The sequence below is a fragment of the Salvelinus sp. IW2-2015 genome, linkage group LG28 (assembly GCF_002910315.2).
Source record: "Salvelinus sp. IW2-2015 linkage group LG28, ASM291031v2, whole genome shotgun sequence".
Taxonomy (NCBI): domain Eukaryota; kingdom Metazoa; phylum Chordata; class Actinopteri; order Salmoniformes; family Salmonidae; genus Salvelinus; species Salvelinus sp. IW2-2015.
In genome coordinates this window covers 3,819,367-3,837,719 of record NC_036868.1, presented here as the reverse complement: position 1 = coordinate 3,837,719, position 18,353 = coordinate 3,819,367, and the positions used below count along the sequence as shown (strand labels likewise).

At 43.5% G+C, this 18,353-nt stretch overlaps 1 protein-coding gene across 1 annotated transcript in view; it reads right to left on the bottom strand.

The window, feature by feature from the left end:
• The window catches only part of LOC111954381 (serine/threonine-protein phosphatase 2A 56 kDa regulatory subunit alpha isoform), a 76,165-nt gene that overhangs the window by 20,701 nt on the left and 37,111 nt on the right, over positions 1–18,353 (bottom strand). Inside the window, exons 2-4 of the mRNA XM_023974091.3 lie at positions 17,422–17,618; positions 2,488–2,589; positions 2,267–2,359 (exon numbers count right to left, since the gene is read on the bottom strand). Coding sequence (XP_023829859.1) covers positions 2,267–2,359; positions 2,488–2,589; positions 17,422–17,618 — 392 coding nt within the window. The remainder of the gene's footprint in view (positions 1–2,266; positions 2,360–2,487; positions 2,590–17,421; positions 17,619–18,353) is intronic.

The following is an 18,353-nucleotide window of genomic DNA, read 5'->3' as shown; positions in this document are numbered from 1 at the left end:
AACAAGGTAACAGAGAGAGTGTCACTGTAATTTGAATGCATGACTCACAATAGGTTTCAGTTCAGTTCTAGCAAAGCATCTTTCCAAGTGACTAGAAGCCTTGTTCAACAGCAAAGGGTTTGTTCAGTTTCAGGATATGGGCGGGGCTGGTGAGAATAACTCCTCACTGCCTTCAGCAAGTCAGTTAGTCAACCAGCCAGCCAGCCAGCCAGCCAGCCAGCCAGCCAGCCAGCCAGCCAATCAACCAGTCAGCCAGTCAAAACAGAATGTGTTGAGTGTTTTCCCTGCCATGTTGTTGTCCCACCAGGCCCTCTCCCAGTCCCCCTGCCCTGACAAGCACATAGCTGACAGTGAAGACAGGCGTTCTGATCATACCACAGCAGCAGCCACTAACCACACAATGAGCTCTGCATGATGACTATCTGTGACACATCCAGAGACAAGAAACATAGGCTACATAAGATCTGGACTCAACGGCTTCCTTGTTAAATATCAACACACTTTGAAAGAGAGCTTTCTAATCAAATATCATGGTACAATTGTATGTATTCCATTCTTTAGTGGGCATTCAGTAACTGGGAGAAAAACCAGTGCCCGCTGCAATATGTACATCATTTGGAAACATTTAAAATTATGCTTATATCTTCAAACTGATTGAATATTTGGGAGAGTACGACACCTTTCATGTGGATGTTTTGAGAGGAGTTTTTTGTCCAGCATCAGCAGAGCGACAGGAAGCCAATCTAGTGACAACACCTCCGCAACTCTGGTAATGACAGGGCTGTACTTCCTTCCCCTCTGCACGTACTACACCATTTCAAAGACTACTACATTCACAGAGAGTGCAATTTCCCTAATAAATAACTATGCATAAAATATGTCCTGACAGCTCAACCTGATGAAATGAAATACAGTCGGCTATAAATACACAAACGTTCCAATGTGAACTGATTGTACAGTCCCTCTCCCATGTCAAGGTCTGTCTCCAACAGTCATAGAGAAACAGGAGAGAGCACTGAGAATTAAACAACCACAGAAAAAACAGGGCCTGTCCTCTCTGTCCGACCCTTAGCCCGGCCCCTTCACCAGCCTCTTTCCAACCACAGTCCCCTTTTCCCTTCCAACAGAGTAAACAATAGGGAGCTATTTAAAGCTTCCCCACGACACCACTCCACCACTCGCATCATGGAAACTCAGCCAGAGCACCTCGGATGCTGCAGCTCAGCCAACATTCCAGGCCATAGCGTTCGTCCTTTTATTCCCTCGCTCTAGGGAGAGGAGGACGGCTCGATAAATACGCACGGCACAGCCCCAGCAGGTTACCGCTGAAGAGCTCCAGCAAGGGTGAGACAGGGTCGTATTCATTAGGGCACACCGCAGCAAACGTTTTGTAACGGAAATGTCAGGTTGTCTCTTCCAGTTTCAGTCTGTTTTCTACCTTTTGGTGCCTAATGATTACGACCCAAGGTGGGACGTTAAGATGGTGAAATACCATTGAGACATACTCGGGCAATCTGGGATCAGGGCATATGTGCCCGTGAGAAGCTAGGCTAAATACTGAGACTAACACTGAAGAAATGTACTCTATGTAAAATGTTATGCTCCAAACTAACTTTCACAGGATGTAATGTTAAAAAAAAACTGGCTTTGATAACTGCCAGGAGAGATAATCAATCAAACATGTTCATTGTTTTCGGTCGGTCATACTCTGACCTTTCTGCTCTGGAGCGCAAAACGGAATTGCACATCGGTGCCGCTTTTGTTCAAAGCCAAATCAAAATGACCGCTTTAACAAAACAGATTCATTTACCAAATGATTATTCAAACATGGTTGGTGTTTGATGTATTGTACTGGAGTCTTTTGAAGAGAAGATGTTAAGCAGGCAGTCTGAGGCTTGTGAGTCTGCCAGGTCTGTCTTCTTGACTTCACTTAGTTTGGCCTTGTTTCTGTGTGTACCTTTTTGTTCCACAGAGAACTGACAGTGACATCAGTAAACAACAGAAAATGAGAGTCTCTACAATATTTGGTAATCAATACAATAGCTTTGAACAACACTGACAAACCAGGGGTGTATGCAACGGAAAACGTTAAGAACAGAAAACAAGACTTTCTTATTGGACAAGTTCAATGTTTTGGCCCGTTTGCCTCCTAGTGAATACACACACCCCTGCTGATGGCGATGTCACGTGGCCATTTGACTGACGATGGCATGAAATCTGAGGGGATAAGGGTCATTGACGGGTGACATCAGATTGCAATGCTTACCTGCAGCACAAACTTCTGATCAATGTAGCGCTTGGCGATGCTGGGCTGAAAGTCTGGGTTCTCCAAGAATCGCAGGAGGAACTCGTAGACAAGCTGGGAAAAGTCAACGAACTAAATCTGAGCCAAATGAAATATACATATAGCGCATACTACCAGGTATAACACATATGTTTAAAAAAGTAGAGTTAAGATGAGGTTAAGTTGAAGTGACGTGGTTTAACCTGTATGTGTGGCCATGAGGCCTCGAGAGTAGGCTCGTCCTCCTCTGGGTCAAAATCAGGGTTGTCACTCGGCGGAAGAGTCCGGAATATGTTGGTGCAGATCTGTGAAAAAGAGGGCATTTCATGAACACACTAAAACTGCAACAACAAAAACTGACACAAAAGCACTTGGACAAACGGCAAACTTTTACCCACTGAACATAGTCAACTTCGACCTTAGGTTTGGAGAGCTACATGAAATTTGAAGATTAAACAGGTGGTCACAAGACATATTACAAGACAAGAGGTATTACAATACACTGTTTACTATTCATTAGGTTTCCACTCATACAATACATAATGAAAGAATAACCAGAATGATATTTCCTAAGGCATTTCATGTCCAATGCAGTTTGGCCCGCTGTAACAGACTGAAGTCTAAGAATACTAGGCTACATTAAAAAGTTACACACTGTGGATTTGCTGATGTCCTGAGGGAAAACMTTATAGCCAAATGCCTAGCTGCTGTCAACTTCCTTAAAAGCCTCATGATAGTCCTAGCCTCCTTATCCCGGACTTATTTAAACAGTTTTCCAGTAATATGACCACATCAGGAGATTCAAAAGTGTCTTAAATTTAGTCAGAGAAATTAAGATAAAGGCCTAGTGCTTCTTAATCATCACACATCATGGGACAATTACTTCTGGTGAGAAAGTTCTCGTTTGGAGACATTTGTAATGGTAGTGCCACAGGTGTAACTCATAATTCAAACATAATTCAAACATAATTCAATCAATGCATTTGAATGCCTGGGATGATGGGTGTTCCCAGGACATCAGAATGGGATGCCCTTAGAGCTCTGCTACCCAACCCCAATTTTTTTDDTTTATTTTACCTTTATTTAACTAGGCAAGTCAGTTAAGAGCAAATTCTTATTTACAATGACGGCCTACCCCGGCCAAACCAGGACGACGCTGGGCCAATTGTGCGCCACCCTATGGGACTCCCAATCACGGCCGGATGTGATACAGCGCCTTAGACCGCTGCGCCACTCGGGAGCCCCGATTATACATCGGGTAGGGCCTGTTTTTTATTTATTTATCAATAACTAGGGTATGGGCAGGGCTCGGATATCACTAATTTGATCACTAACATATTGAAGTTGAGCCATCTGCTTGTGCTCTGCTGCACAGTAGTCATATCTGACTAAGATCATAACATGGTGTCAGAAGTGCTTCAACCTCGTCAAATATAAAACAGGAGAGATTATTTCAAAGAAAATAATGTTACTTGAGTTGTCTGAGTTTAGAGTGACATAAAGCAGCTAACTGCTCACTTATGTCTCCTCATTGAGCAGAGCAGCCCAAGCAGAGCCGTTGCTATGGATACTCAGACTCCGAGCGTCATGGGTAGAGCGCATGCAGTGCGAGCTGTGCATAGGGAGCAATGACAAGCATAGGAGCAGCTAATGAATTTACTAATGGAAGAAGTTATTTCTGATTTCGGACCGGGCCTTAAATCTGGCAGATGCAATGGGGCCGGGGTAGGGTAGGGCCTGAAAGTCGGGGGCATTGGTAGGGTCGGGCCTGAACGTCGGGGGCATGGGTAGGGTAGGGCCTGAACGTCGGAGGCATGGGTAGGGTAGGGCCTGAACGTCGGGGGCATGGGTAGGGCCTGAACGTCGGAGGCATGGGTAGGGTAGGGCCTGAACGTCGGAGGCATGGGTAGGGTAGGGCCTGAACGTCATGGGCATGGGCAGGGCTTAAAATTCATGCCTGTGCAGGCCTCTAGATGTCCTTCCCCACGCTAGCGGACAAGATTACTTTTCCCATTGAGGATGGCCTTTAAGTGTTTCACATCAATTCAGCAATCAACACAGCATTATGGTACCGCTACTAGAACAGACATGGCATAAAATACATTGCACAATAACTAGCCCACTAGGCCTTTATAGAAAAATGAAGATATCTAGGAAATTAGTAGTGAGTGACCAGGTTGCATATCAATAGGTTATACTAACTTTAAATCAAAACAAAGACATAAAATTAATTACAATTTCAGCTACACATCTTTTCCCCAATGTAGATGTGTACAGCTTGCACTGCAGCTAGGAAACAGAGGGAGGCTTCCCTTGCATACAGGTAGATGAAAGCTGCAAGTCTCCTATCATTGTATTAATACCCAGAGAACAGTAGCAGTTTACTCCACTAATATGCTGAGTGAGGGACGATAAGTAGGCTGTTATCTGCTGGGATCCTTTGCTTTATCATGAACACAGCCACAGAACAATCCAAAACATACAGGGAGGGTTGAAGGAGAGAAGAGGGAGATGCAGCTCTCCTCAAAATCTTGGGACTGATAGACAAGTTTCTGTTGAAAAACTAGAAACTACGGACAGGCCTAATCGAATGTAGTCTAGGATGCATGGAAACAGTTTTATTGTATTGTTCAGTCCGCTCAAAAATGTCCAACATATAAAGAAGGCCTGACTAAACACACTCACAGAATGGTTTAAATTCTGCATTCAAAGTTAGGTACCACAAATAAAAGAGATAACTTCAGAAAGTATTCACATTTAAAATGGATTTAATTGACATGTTGTGTCACTGGTCTACACACAATACCCCCATAATGTCAAAGTGTAATTATGTTTTAGAAATGTTTACAAACAAATAAAAAATGAAAAGTTGAAAGTCAATAAGTATTCAACCCTTTGTTATGACAAGCCTAAATAAGTTCAGAAGTAAAAAATGCTTAACAAGTCAAATAATAAGTTGCATGGACTCAGATTCTTTTTAGTATTTTATGTAGATCATTGACCAAAAAAAGTACAATTAAATCCATTTTAATCCCATTTTGAAACAACAAATTGTGCAAAAAAACAGTTGTGAATAATTTCTGAGGGCACTGTAGGAAAAGTAAAACCATTGTATGATCTAACGACTGTTCACAGAGGTAACCCAATCCATACAATCCGGAGTAGTGTGTGTGTGTGTGTGTGTGTGTGTGTGTGTGTGTGTGTGTGTGTGTGTGTGTGTGTGTATCAAACGCATGTATACGTCTCTGTGTGTGTGCGTGTGTGTGTTCATGCGTCTGTGTGTTAGAAAGAATTTGCGAGGCCTGTGGGCTGTTTACATAGAAATGTAGCACACACTCATTTCTAACAGTCCATGGAGATGTAGCCTAGCTAAAGCACAATTATTTAGAATTATGTTTCGCACAACAACAAAAAGCACAAATATGTGTTGCATTCTGAAAACGCAAGTGTACTGACCATGACATAACATTTCAAGTTCCAGCTTTTAATATTTTAATAGACTCGCTGCAATTATCCGAAACGTCTCATCAATCCTCCAAACCACTTGTACTCTATCTGCCGGTCTGTGGGGAGGGTGTATGTGGCAGGAGTCTCAGTCAGTGGCATTTGGAACGTGTTCCCAGCACACGCTCAGCTCACAGCGCATGCTGTGGTCCTACTCGTGTCCAGTGTTTGAGCTGAAAGGGGATTCAGCTGCCAGAACCAAATTCTGACCCAAGAAATGCTCCTGCATAGGCACTGATCACCCAGAGACTAATGACAATTTTTAAAATAGGGGCACCGGAGTCCTGAAATGTTTACTTTGCTTGGGCACGCACCCTTTTTGACAAGGAGAAAACAGAGCGCAAAGGAGGGAGATGAGGAAGTAGGCGCACATTTATGTTGACAATGTTTGTTATGCTGACGTTTTCACACTAGTTTGTATGCTAAAGTTCGAACCACAGTTTAATTATTTGTTACATTGTGGTTACAATTAAAAATGTAAAATAATGAAATTAAATTAATCCTATTCATAATGAATTAATCAGATGCGTGTCATTTCTCCAACGCTCCTATTGTGTTTGTATTTCATCAACAGTGTCGAGTAGGCTACAAGCACATTACGGCTATAATATCATTCAGACTACAAATGATTGTTGCATGTGATTATAACGACATTGGGTAAAGAAAACGAAGTATTCACATAGCACTGTCTTGAACTGACCCGCATTTTCCTGCATTCTACAACACTGAGTGGAGCCATGTATTTATTGTCTGTTTGTTTAATTAGAAGGTCAACTCTAAAGACTTTTGAAAGCTAACGTGACCCAGGAGAGCAAATCATATTCATGCTGTGCTGCATAAACACAACTGGCAGTAATTTACAGAGGGGGCGTAGGACAACTTCCTCTTTACTTGATTATGACTAAGCATGTTTCAATACATCTACCGTGGCGAATGGCAGAGAATAATAGAATCAAAACGGATGGGGGCAAAGATAAATCCATTAAGGATTCTGCATCAGCCACATCTCCCCATTACAATTCTGTGCTGGAGACTCGGTTTGGAGGCAGGTCATCACCACCACGATCACTGCAGCAGAGGCTTATTTTTAGCCTTGGAGGAATTGGAGAGTGACACACACGACGACGGAGAGGCTGGCAAGAGTGCTACCATTCTGCACAGTGTGTGTGTGTGTGTGTGTGTGTGTGTGTGTGTATGACAACACCCAATTACCTATTGTCAGTTTGACAAGCCACACAGCTCTAAAGGGGTGACGAAGGAGTAAAACATTCTTCAGCTGACAGTAATGCAACTTTTGAGATGCCGAAGAGCTTGCTGCTACTTACTATACCATTTCCTTAGAGTTTAATTGACTATAAAATTAGCCTTCCGCAGAGGTGGCTGGATAACACTGAACATACTGAGCCCACTGAACCATACATTGAATGAAATATGGCACTGGCAGCGGCCATTGAACAATGTGCAACGCTAAACACATAAGTGCTGTTATACCATTTCATTATCATGACAGGCAGAGCCCACTGCTGAGACAGGCTCCGAGAGTGCACGGTACACACACTACAAAGATGGCGCCATATGTAATTAGCTGGAGCTAACAGCTTGGGTCGCTTTGATCTTCTTGGTGTAAAGAACGCTTTAGAGTCTTCCTTTCACTGGCCGAGGTTTCTAAAGCAACGGGGTGCTGTTGGACACTGTCTTGCATCTCACTGCCTTGGTGGAGGAGGTGGGTGGATGTTAGAGAGAGACAGTGTACGTGTGTGTTGGAAACAGATATTTTTATTCAGGGAAATAGACAGAGACCATCAGGAGAAGAAGAGAAAAAGAGACATTGGGAAGAGGGAGGGAAATGGGGGAGACTAATGATCCAGACTATAGACAGAGTCACACTGGGGTTCAAATAAGCAGCCAGTCACACATCCCTGCCACTCTCACACACAGATAGTGTGTTGAACAATAGCATGGGGGAGTAGATGGAAAATTGTTGGAAGTATGTACAGGAATTACTTTTGAATCGTTTAGCTACTTCGAGAATAACTATGTATGTGCTTCGCCTTTCCTTGACCCAAGTTCATGTCTCATTTAGAATGAAAGCTGCTCAAACTAATGACACTGTAGTGCTGTGCCTAAGAGAGTCGTCTTGAAGACAGGCCTTGAAGTGGTATTCAGGGTGGTACTGAATTTCCTGTCCGTCACTTCAAGGAACCTACTCTACCTCAATAACACCTCTCTGGGTCCCTGGATGGTCTACAGGTGCAGCCCTGCCTCGCTCCGCCATCTCTGTGTAGTTCCATTCAGGGTTTAATCTGGCCAGATCTCATTAGGTGTGGGGCCGCTCTGCCATGGATACGGGATAAGACGCCAGACAACCCACTACAGCCGGTGACAAAGCCTTTTATCTGCAGCTACGACGCTCCAGTCACCTCTCTAAGGTGTTCAAAGAGGACTGGACCTTAACCGACAGCCTCAATTAGGGACACCCAACACCAAACTGAGTAAACTAACAGACAGAAAGAAAGAGAAAAATACACATTGGACAATAACCTTGTATTGAACAATCAAATTCTGCTTCGGTTTGTAAAGTGGAGAGTGGGGGACACAAGTCCGAGGCTAGTAAAACTAGGACAAATTGTTCAACTCTTTTTCTAGACTATATGGTTTTCCGTTAACTGATGTAATCTGTGTATGATGTGATTTCATGTGTTAGATGAGAGTAGCGAACACAGCTTCATATCAATGCTTTGGGTGCATTCTCTTCACCACCCTGTGCTGAACATGTCCAGCTGATCCCAAACAAGCCAGTGAAAGAAATGGGAGTTTTTTTCCCCTGGGCTCACTCAGAGGCATATTTCTCTAGCCTGGTATAATGCAGCTGATTGGCTGCTGGTGGTGTCACATGGGCCACATTCCAGGGAGGGCTGCCAGGCGGGACATAAAGCAACAGTGTGATACTCATCCCGCCCTGACGCCAAATACCTCAAGACAACTGCCCGGGCTGATAACAACCACTGCGACACACAGACACACATACAAATACTAGCACTATTAGCTCTGTTCCCTAGCACTATTAGCTCTGTAGCACTATTAGCTCTGTTCCCTAGCACTATTAAGCTCTGTTCCCCTAGCACTATTAGCTCTGTAGCACTATTAGCTCTGTTCTGTAGCACTCATAGCCCTGCTGCTTAGCACTATTAGCTCTGTTTCCTAGCACTATTAGCTCTGTTCCCTAGCAACTATTAGCTCTGTAGCACTATTAGCTCTGTAGCACTATTAGCTCTGTCCCTTAGCCACTTATTAGCTCTTTCCCTAGCATATTAGCTCTGTAGCACTATTAGCTCTGTTCCTAGCACTATTAGCTCTGTAGCACTATTAGCTCTGTTCTGTAGCACTCATAGCTCTGTAGCACTATTGGCTCTGTTCTGTAGCACTATTAGCTCTGTAGCACTATTAGCTCTGTTATGTAGCAATATTAGCTCATTCTTGCTGTGCTGCTGTAGCAGCATTAAGCCATTCTTGCTGTAATGTTATAATGTAGCTGTATAATAATTGATTTATTGTAACATCAGCCCCTTTTCAATTTCCAGAGGAAATACCTGCATATTTTTTTTCATTCATATATGATTGTGTTAGTCTGAAAATAGGGTGTCATACCATGAATGTACTTTGATTACCCCCTGCATGGACATGACTATTATTATTTCACGGCACACATATCAAACATGTCAAAATGCACAGTGGGAGATTGGGACCACAAGGAAAGAAATGAAGGAGAGGGAACAGGAGAGTGTATGGTAGAGAGAGAAAAGAAGAGAGAAAGAGAAGGGGGGTGTGTCTCTATCCAGGGTTGGGGTCGATAACTGTAAGTGAAATGCACTAATGGCACCAGAAGGCTTTAAGCTCTGTGTGGGGTCATTGAGGGACTGTGTGTGTGACACAGCAACGCCCCACTCACTCAGTGGTATCACGCTAAATCTGTACTGTGTGTGGTGTGTATATAAGAGAGTGAAATAAAGTAAAGGGTGCTGTACAAAAGAGTAAAAGGGCGCAAGAAAAGGATAGAGAAGGTGTGGATAGAGATGAATCATCCAGTTATAGATGTAGTTTAATGGACCTATTATACCATAAATGCCAGAGTTCACGGAATTCAATGTAAATCAGAGCTCTGAAAGTATCTCTGCGTAAGCCCTCGGTCCTCCCATCCTCATCGCTGACAAAAGGCGGCGGCATCATCATAGGCCTACACAATATGAAGTCAATCAAACATTCTTCACCTTGAACTGAGACAGCTGTGCAGCTGTAAAGATTGTCTTTCATATTACACTGCTCGTGTGTCAAACAGAGTGGGCAACTACAGAGGCTAAACCCTTCATCTATCAGCACCCAGGGGCAGAGGCTTTTTTCAGCGAGAGCCATGGTTACATTTATGATCTACCTGTTTGTACTCTCCATTGCCTCAATGATCAAAGCGGTCGCTGTGGCTCGGGCATAATGGACTGCACTTCAACACCCACCACTTCATTATCATGGGATGCAGAGAATGGAGAATCCCGAGGACGCCCTTGCCCATCTGTCCACCATGGTTCCTCCTCTCGCTCAGAGCAGCCCTCGGCCTCCAGATAAATAGCACTGATAGATGGGGTGCTGTTGGTGAGAGCAACTTTAATGACGAACCCTATTCAGAGGCCCTGCTCCTCCTAACATGCCCAGTTGTGAGGCTACTCTACAGGCAGAGAGCCATCAACACTCAAGACAGACAAGTCAACAACCTATACAGCAGTATAGTCAAGCAGCGGTCCCTGGATGTGTATGTTATCGATTTGCTACATCGAAATCTATAGGCCCCTCCTAGGAAGGATGCCTACACGATTACCTATGACAGACAAGTAACCTGCAGTCCCCTTGGCCGCGGCAGCTAAGGATGTCCTGATGATAACCTATCCCCGTGTGTAATCAGCGGTTCCCTTGGCAGCGCCGCCGAGTGAGTCCGTATCCGTGGCACTGTAAACGCTGTGTGAGTCACTGTGAGGCTGTTAGAGGCGGGCCAGGCTTCTTTGTGTTCAAGAGTGACTACCTATTACAGAAAAAGACAGAGCTACTCATCCACACTCCACAGTTTAATAGGATGCTTCCCGTTACATACACATTACCTGTGAAAGAGGTGGGTTAAGCACAACTTACGCAACCAACTGAACGCTACATTTGGCCAACTCACTGATTCCGTCATACGCATGTCCCAGCCTGTCATCTAAATAATCAAACTACATGTGAAAGCTCTACCAGGGCGGTTAAAGGACGTGTAGCACTTATTTTTCAATGCATATAATAGTAACTTAGAACACCAAGAAAACATTCCCAAATTACAAACTCTTAAATCAATTGTTATAATACAAAGTTGTTCAAAAAGTTGGGTTTGAGGTTTTCGCCAAATCAGCTCTAACTTCGGGACAAAATCCCACGATGAATGACAAAAGTTTAAAAAAAAAGTGGGATATGAGAATGAGGCGGGCAAATTGGGTATCTACTGAGGGACACATTTTATCCATGAGAAGTTCCATGGCTATCAACAATGGAATTAGGGGTTCAGCAAGAAGTTCCTTCTCAAAGTGGATGCTGTCCCTACCATCAATGTGGCTTCTAAAGCATGTCAAACAGCCAGCAGCACCAGCAGAGACCGAACATTATCAGTGGCTTAAGAGAGCATGGACCTCAATCGGGTAAGTGAAAGAGCTAGCTTGGTACCTCTATGCTAACAGTAGCTAGCTATAACGCATTTAGCATTCCTCTTCCTCTGTTTCTGAATGAATTTGTGGCTACTTCTTTCTAGCTAGCAAAATAAGTGAGCTTGATTTTGTTTGTGTACGATAACATAATATGTCGATAACATAGCTACGTTTATCACTGGTATGGGCTGGTAAATATCCTAAACCTAGCCAGCTAGACGACAAGCTAAAACCGGGGAGAGCGTGGGGCTTTCCGACAGTTTTCGTGACTTTTATATACGGGTAGCATAAATTGTACAATTGTAAACCAATAATTATTCAAGTTAGAACCAATGTACACTGAGTGTCCAAACCATTAGAAACAACTTCCTAATATTGAGTTTGCCCTCAGAACAGCCTCCATTTGTTGATTGACACATACAGGAAACTGTTGAATGTGAAAAACCCAGCAGCGTTGCAGTTCTTGACTCAAACCTGTGCGCCTGGCACCTACTACCATACCCTGTTCAAAGGCACTTAAATATTATGTCTTGCCCATTCACTCTCTGAATAGCACACATACACAATCTATGTCTCAAGGCTTAAAAATCATTATTGAACCAGTCTCCCCTTCAGCTACAGTAATTGAAGTGGATTTAAGTGAAATCAAAAAGGGATCATAGCTTTCACCTGGTCAGTCTGTCATGGAAAGAGCGTTCCTAAGAGCGTTTTGTACACTCAGTGTATATTAGTTAATATAAAACAKCAACAAAATAAATACCTATTAGGGTCCATTATCTGCTACCTGAACTGAAAAGGTAGTCTAGTTCCTGGTTGTTGTTCTTTTGAGCAGCCATGTTGGATTGGTGATTAACCATCAACGTGGAGATGAAAACAATGGAAGGYTGGGAAACATCTAGCCATATCTTGCCTGGCTGGTGGGCGGCGACACAATCCCTCCAATTCATATGCTGATGAGTCAAAATGGCAGTGGAGATGTGCCTCACCACAACAAAAATATAGGTACATATCCAGTTATCCAACAATTGTTGATTTAACTAACTGGGCTACATTTGTTATCCCACACTACTCTGGAATAGGGAGATAATATTCACACTATAAAACCTCTCACAATGTCATTACCTATTACTAATAATGTTCAAGTATATCACCCATTTAATTCTAGCTTGTGAATAACAAGTGCAGAACATTTTCTAAGTAAGCTGAGAATAAGTAGACATGCTAATGTATAATGTGGCTGCCTGGCGCAATGGTACACGCCAAATGTCAGGTAATGCAGGGCTGATCTTCCTAGATAGCAATCCCATAAAATGACATCTGGATAAACAATTATTCTGTCTGACACACCCTTAAAATGTGATATATGCCTCAGGACTACCTGGCCTGATGACTCCTGGCTGTCCCCAGTCCACCTGGTCGTGCTGCTGCTCCAGTTTCAACTGTTCTGCCTGCGGCTATGGAACCCTGACCTGTTCACCGGACGTGCTACCTTGTCCCGGACCTGCTGTTAAACGACTCTCTCTCTCGCTCTACCACACCTACTGTCTCGACATCTGAATGCTTGGCTATGAAAAGCCAACTGACATTTACTCTTGAGGTACTGACCTGTTGCACCCTTTACAACCACTGGGATTATTATTTGACCCTACTGGTCATCTTGAAGAACAATCTGGCCTTAACTTCTTTGGGGTAGGGGGCAGTATTTTCACGTCCGGATGAAAAGCGTGCCCAGAGTAAACTGCCTGCTACACAGGCCCAGATCCTTGGATATGCATAGTATTAGTAGATTTGGATAGAAAACACTCTGAAGTCTCTACAACTGTTTGAATGATGTCTGTGAGTATAACAGAACTCATATGGCAGGCAAAAACTTGAGAAAAAATCCAACCAGGAAGTGGGAAATCTGAGGTTCGTAGGTTTTCAACTCTTTGCTTATCCAAGATACAGTGGAAATGGGGTCATGTTCCACTTCCCAAGGCTTTCACTAGATGTCAACAGTCTATAGAACCTTGTTTGATGCTTCTACTGTGAAGTGGGGCCGAATGAGAGGGGAATGAGTCAGAGGTCTGGCAGAATGCTTTGAGCTCGTAACGCTCGTTCACGTGAGAGCGAGCTCTGTTCCATTTGCTTTTCTGAAGACAAAGGAATTCTCCGGTTGGAACATTATTGAAGATTTATGTTAAAAACATCCTAAAGATTGATTCTATACATCGTTTGACATGTTTCTACGGACTGTGACGGAACTTTTTGGACTTTTCGTCCACACTTTCCGCTTGACTTGCACGCGCGTCGTGAGTTTAGATTGTTTACTGAACGCGCGAACAACAAGGAGGAATTTGGACATAAATGATGGACATTATCGAACAAAACAAACATTTATTGTGGAACTGGGATTCCTGGGAGTGCATTCTGATGAAGATTATCAAAGGTAAGTGAATATTTATAATGCTATTTCTGACTTATGTTGACTCCAACATGGCGGATATCTCTTTGGGTTGATTTTGTCGTCTGAGCGCCGTACTCAGATTATTGCATGGTTTGCTTTTTCCGTAAAGTTTTTTTGAAATCTGACACAGCGGTTACATTAAGGAGAAGTGGATCTAAAATTCAATGTTTAACACTTGTATTTTCATCAACATTTATGATGACTATTTCTGTAAATTGATGTGGCTCTCATAAAAATCACCAGATGTTTTGGAACTACTGAACATAACGCGCCAATGTAAACTGAGATTTTTGGATATAAATATGAACTTTACCGAACAAAASATACATGTATTGTGTAACATGAAGTCCTATGAGTGTCATCTGATGAAGATCATCAAAGGTTAGTGATTAATTTTATCTATATTTCTGCTTTTTGTGACTCCTCTCTTTGGCTGGAAAAATGGCTGTGTTTTTCTGTGAATAGGCACTCACCTAACATAATCGTTTGGCTTGCTTTCGTCGTAAAGCCTATTTGAAATCGGACACTGTGGCTGGATTTACAACAAGTGTATCTTTAAAATGGTGTAAGATACATGTATGTTTGAGGAATTTTAATTATGGGATATCTGTTGTTTTGAATTTGGTGCCCTGCAGTTTCACTGGCTGTTGACGAGGTGAGACGCTACTGTCCCACATACCCGAGAGAGGTTAATGGCCATATACTCTTATAATCTCTACCTGGTACAGCCAGAAGAGGCCTGGCCACCCATCAGAGCTTGGTTCCTCTCTAGGTTCCTGCCTTTCAAGGGAGTTTTTCTTAGCCACCGTGCTTCTACATCTGCATTGCTTACCGTTTGGGGTTTTAGGCTGGGTTTCTGTATAGCATTTCGTGACATCTTCTGATGTAAAAAGGGCTTTATAAATACATTTGATTGATATATCAATGAATAAATGCAATAAATATACTGCTTAGCCCCTCACATAGCAGAGGAAAGCAGTGGATGCCAGAGACAGTAGTTCAAGGTGGCATGGAGAAGAGACAGCTAGTTGCTTCCTGAATCCTGATGATCGAGTGCTGAACTGAAGGAGTGCTGAACTGAAGGAGTGCTGAACTGAAGGAGTGCTGAACTGAAGGAGTGCTTGAAACTGACTGGGGACGTTTGGGTCGTCCTTCTCTGTCTGTTCTGGGACCATGGCTAGCGGTGAGGGTTGAGACAAGGGCAAAAGGATGAGCGAGGTGATTAAGAGGCCTGGGTAAGCTTTGGGTCTGACTGGAGCTGAAGGTGTGTGAGGGCTTTGGGAGCACTGCCTCTCTCCCAGGTTGCTCAGAGAATAGCGACTGTGTACAGTGCGCAATAAGGTTATATCCTAAGGCCCTTTCATTTCACATCTCGAAGAATGACAGCTGTTCCTATTCAAGATCTACACTAAACAAAAATGAAAACGCAACATGCAACAATTTCTAAGATTTTACTGAGTTACAGATGATTAGGCTGTTGATTGTGGCCTGTGGAATGTTGTCTCACTCCTGTTCAATGGCTGTGCGAAGTTGCTGGATATTGGCGGGAACTGGAACACACTGTCGTACGCGTCAATCCAGAGCATCCCAAATACGCTCAATGGGTGACATGTCTGGTGAGTATGCAGGCCATGGAAGAACTGGGACATTTTCATCTTTCAGGAATTGTGTGCAGATCCTCGCGACATGGGGCCATGCATTATCATGCTGAACCATGAGGTGATGGCGGCGGATGAATGGCACGACAATGGGCCTCAGGATCTTGCCACGGTATACCTGTTCCTTCAGATTGCCATTGATAAAATAAAATTGTGTTCGTTGTCCGTAGCTTATGCCTGCCATAACCCTCCGCCACCATGGGGCACTCTGTTCACATCATTGACATCAGCAAACTGCTCGCCCACACAGTCTACCATCTGCCTGGTACAGTTGAAACTGGGATTAATCTGTGAAGAGCACACTTCTCCAGTGTGCCAGTGGCCATCGAAGGTGAGCATTTGCCCACTGAAGTCGGTTACAACAGTCGAACTGCAATCAGGTCAAGACCCCGGTGAGGCTGACGAGCAAGCAGATGAGCTTCCATAAGCCAAATTCTCTGAAATGACGTTGAAGGCAGGTTATGGTAGAGAAATTAATATTCAATTCTCTGGCAACTGCTCTGGTGGACAATCCTGCAGTCAGCTGGCCAATTGCACGCTCCCTCAAAACTTGAGACATCTGTGACATTGTGTTGTGTGACAAAACTGCACATTTTAGAGTGGCCTTTTATTGTCCACAGGACAAGGTGCATCTGTGTAATTATCATTTTTTCAGCTTCTTGATATGCCACACTTGTCAGGTGGGTGGATTATCTTGGTGAAGGAGAAATGCTCACTAACAGCGATGTAAACAAATTCGTGCACAACATCGTAGAGAAATAAGCTTTTTGTGAGTATGGAAAGTTGTTTTGATAACCAAGCCATGAGCAAATCAGTCCTTTTTCTAAATGTATATTTATTTTGTATTTGACCCACTTTTTATCCCCAATTTCAGTCTTGTCTCATCGCTGCAACTCCCCAACGGGCTCGGGTGAAGAAAAGGTGGAGTCATTTGTCCTCCGAAACATGACCTGTCTAACCGCACTCCTTAACACCCGCCAGTTTAACCCGGAAGCCAGCCGCGGAGGAGGAAACACTGTACAACTGGCGAATGGGGTCAGCGTGCAGGCACCCGGCCCACCACAAGGAGTCGCTATGGGTGCGTTGAGCCAAGTAAAGACCCCCCCGGCCAAACCCTCCCATAACCCGGTTCACACTGGGCCAATTATGCGCCGTCCTATGGGACTCCCTGCCACGGCCGGTTGTGGCACAGCCCGGGAATGAACCCGGGTCTGTAGTAACACCTCACAGCAATGCAGTGCCTTAGACCTCTGCGCCACTCGAGAGGCCCCAGTACTTTTTCTTCTTCATTCAAACCCTGATTACAATTGAAGTTCATGTTTTAAATGACCACTTTCTCTCCTTTTTTAGTAGCATTCTATCCAGGATAAAGATTCAAATCAAAATGTATTGGTTGCATACACATATTTAGCAGAGGTTATTGCGGGTGTAGCGAAATGCTTGTGTTCCTAGCTCCAACAGTGTAGTAATATCTAACAATACACAAGACACAAATCTAAAAAGTAAAAGAATGGAAATAAGAKATTTAGAAATATTAGGACAAGCAACGTCGGAGTCCGGAGTATAAAATCTCCCAATGTTGCTCGATGAAAATTCTATGTCAGGGACAGGGTGCTTAATTGTTTCACCGTGACAAAACAAAATAGTTTTCTGGTATACCATTTTCACACTATTGTACTAACACAAACTGTTGTCCATTGTCCATTTCAGCAACTATAGAGGATGCGTAAATAGGCTAGCACCGTACAGCTAGTCTCAGCTCGGTTTTACTCAGTAGCGTGAAAAGGCTGTTAGTGTAAGGAGCCCACTCACCATATTTGAGATCTCCGGATAGGCTGTCTCTACCAGGACGCCCCTGTTGGTGGAGACGTAGTCCACCAGCTCGTTGAGCGTGGCCCGCTTGATTTCCTTGCTCTTCAGGTCGGTGACAGAGTCCATGAAGTCAAACAGCATGCAGCACTGCTGGAGCTTCTGGGTGAACAGCTCCTGCTGCTCCGTGGAGGTTGCATCTGGAACCAGAGATGACATGGAAACAACATTTAGTCTACATTGTCATTTAGCCTTAAGACTCCTAAATGGGGCGACTGTACAACCATCGCATGGTATCGATGTCAACAAAAGCTTGCCTGGTTTGTAGCCTAAACAACATTACCCACAAACTGCAGTCAACTGTTGCCAAGGCAGCCCGACTGAATGTAACTTAGGAAAAGACCCGTCATGACATGAGAAAAGTACAAAACTTTATGAAAATTCATGGGCAGATTGGATGTCAATACTGACTGAAACAGAGCCAAACTATACAATATACAGAGGCCTCAATTCACATCCTCAGTGCAAGGCCAAACAAAAATTTTCTGAAAGACGACAAGTTTACAGGTACTTGGCTTATGTGTATAGTGACAGAACACAGAACAGAACACTGATACAATAGGTGCAGTTGAGAGTAATCCTAATGGAACATTTTAGTAGGTTTTAGTAAACACTCCATACTGTACCTCAAATCATAATAGGCCAAATGCTTACACAGCCTGTGAAAACAGAGATGTGAGGACTATAATTTACATTAAACACAGGCAAGGACCCAGAGATCCGATTTTAAAAATCACAATTTCAAATCAAAATCTTATTTGTCACATGCGCCGAATACAACAGGTGTAGACATTACAGTGAAATGCTTACTTACAAGCCCTTAACCTTGGTAGTTCGAGGTAGTCAGTGTTGTTCCAATCAACGGGCATTTGACA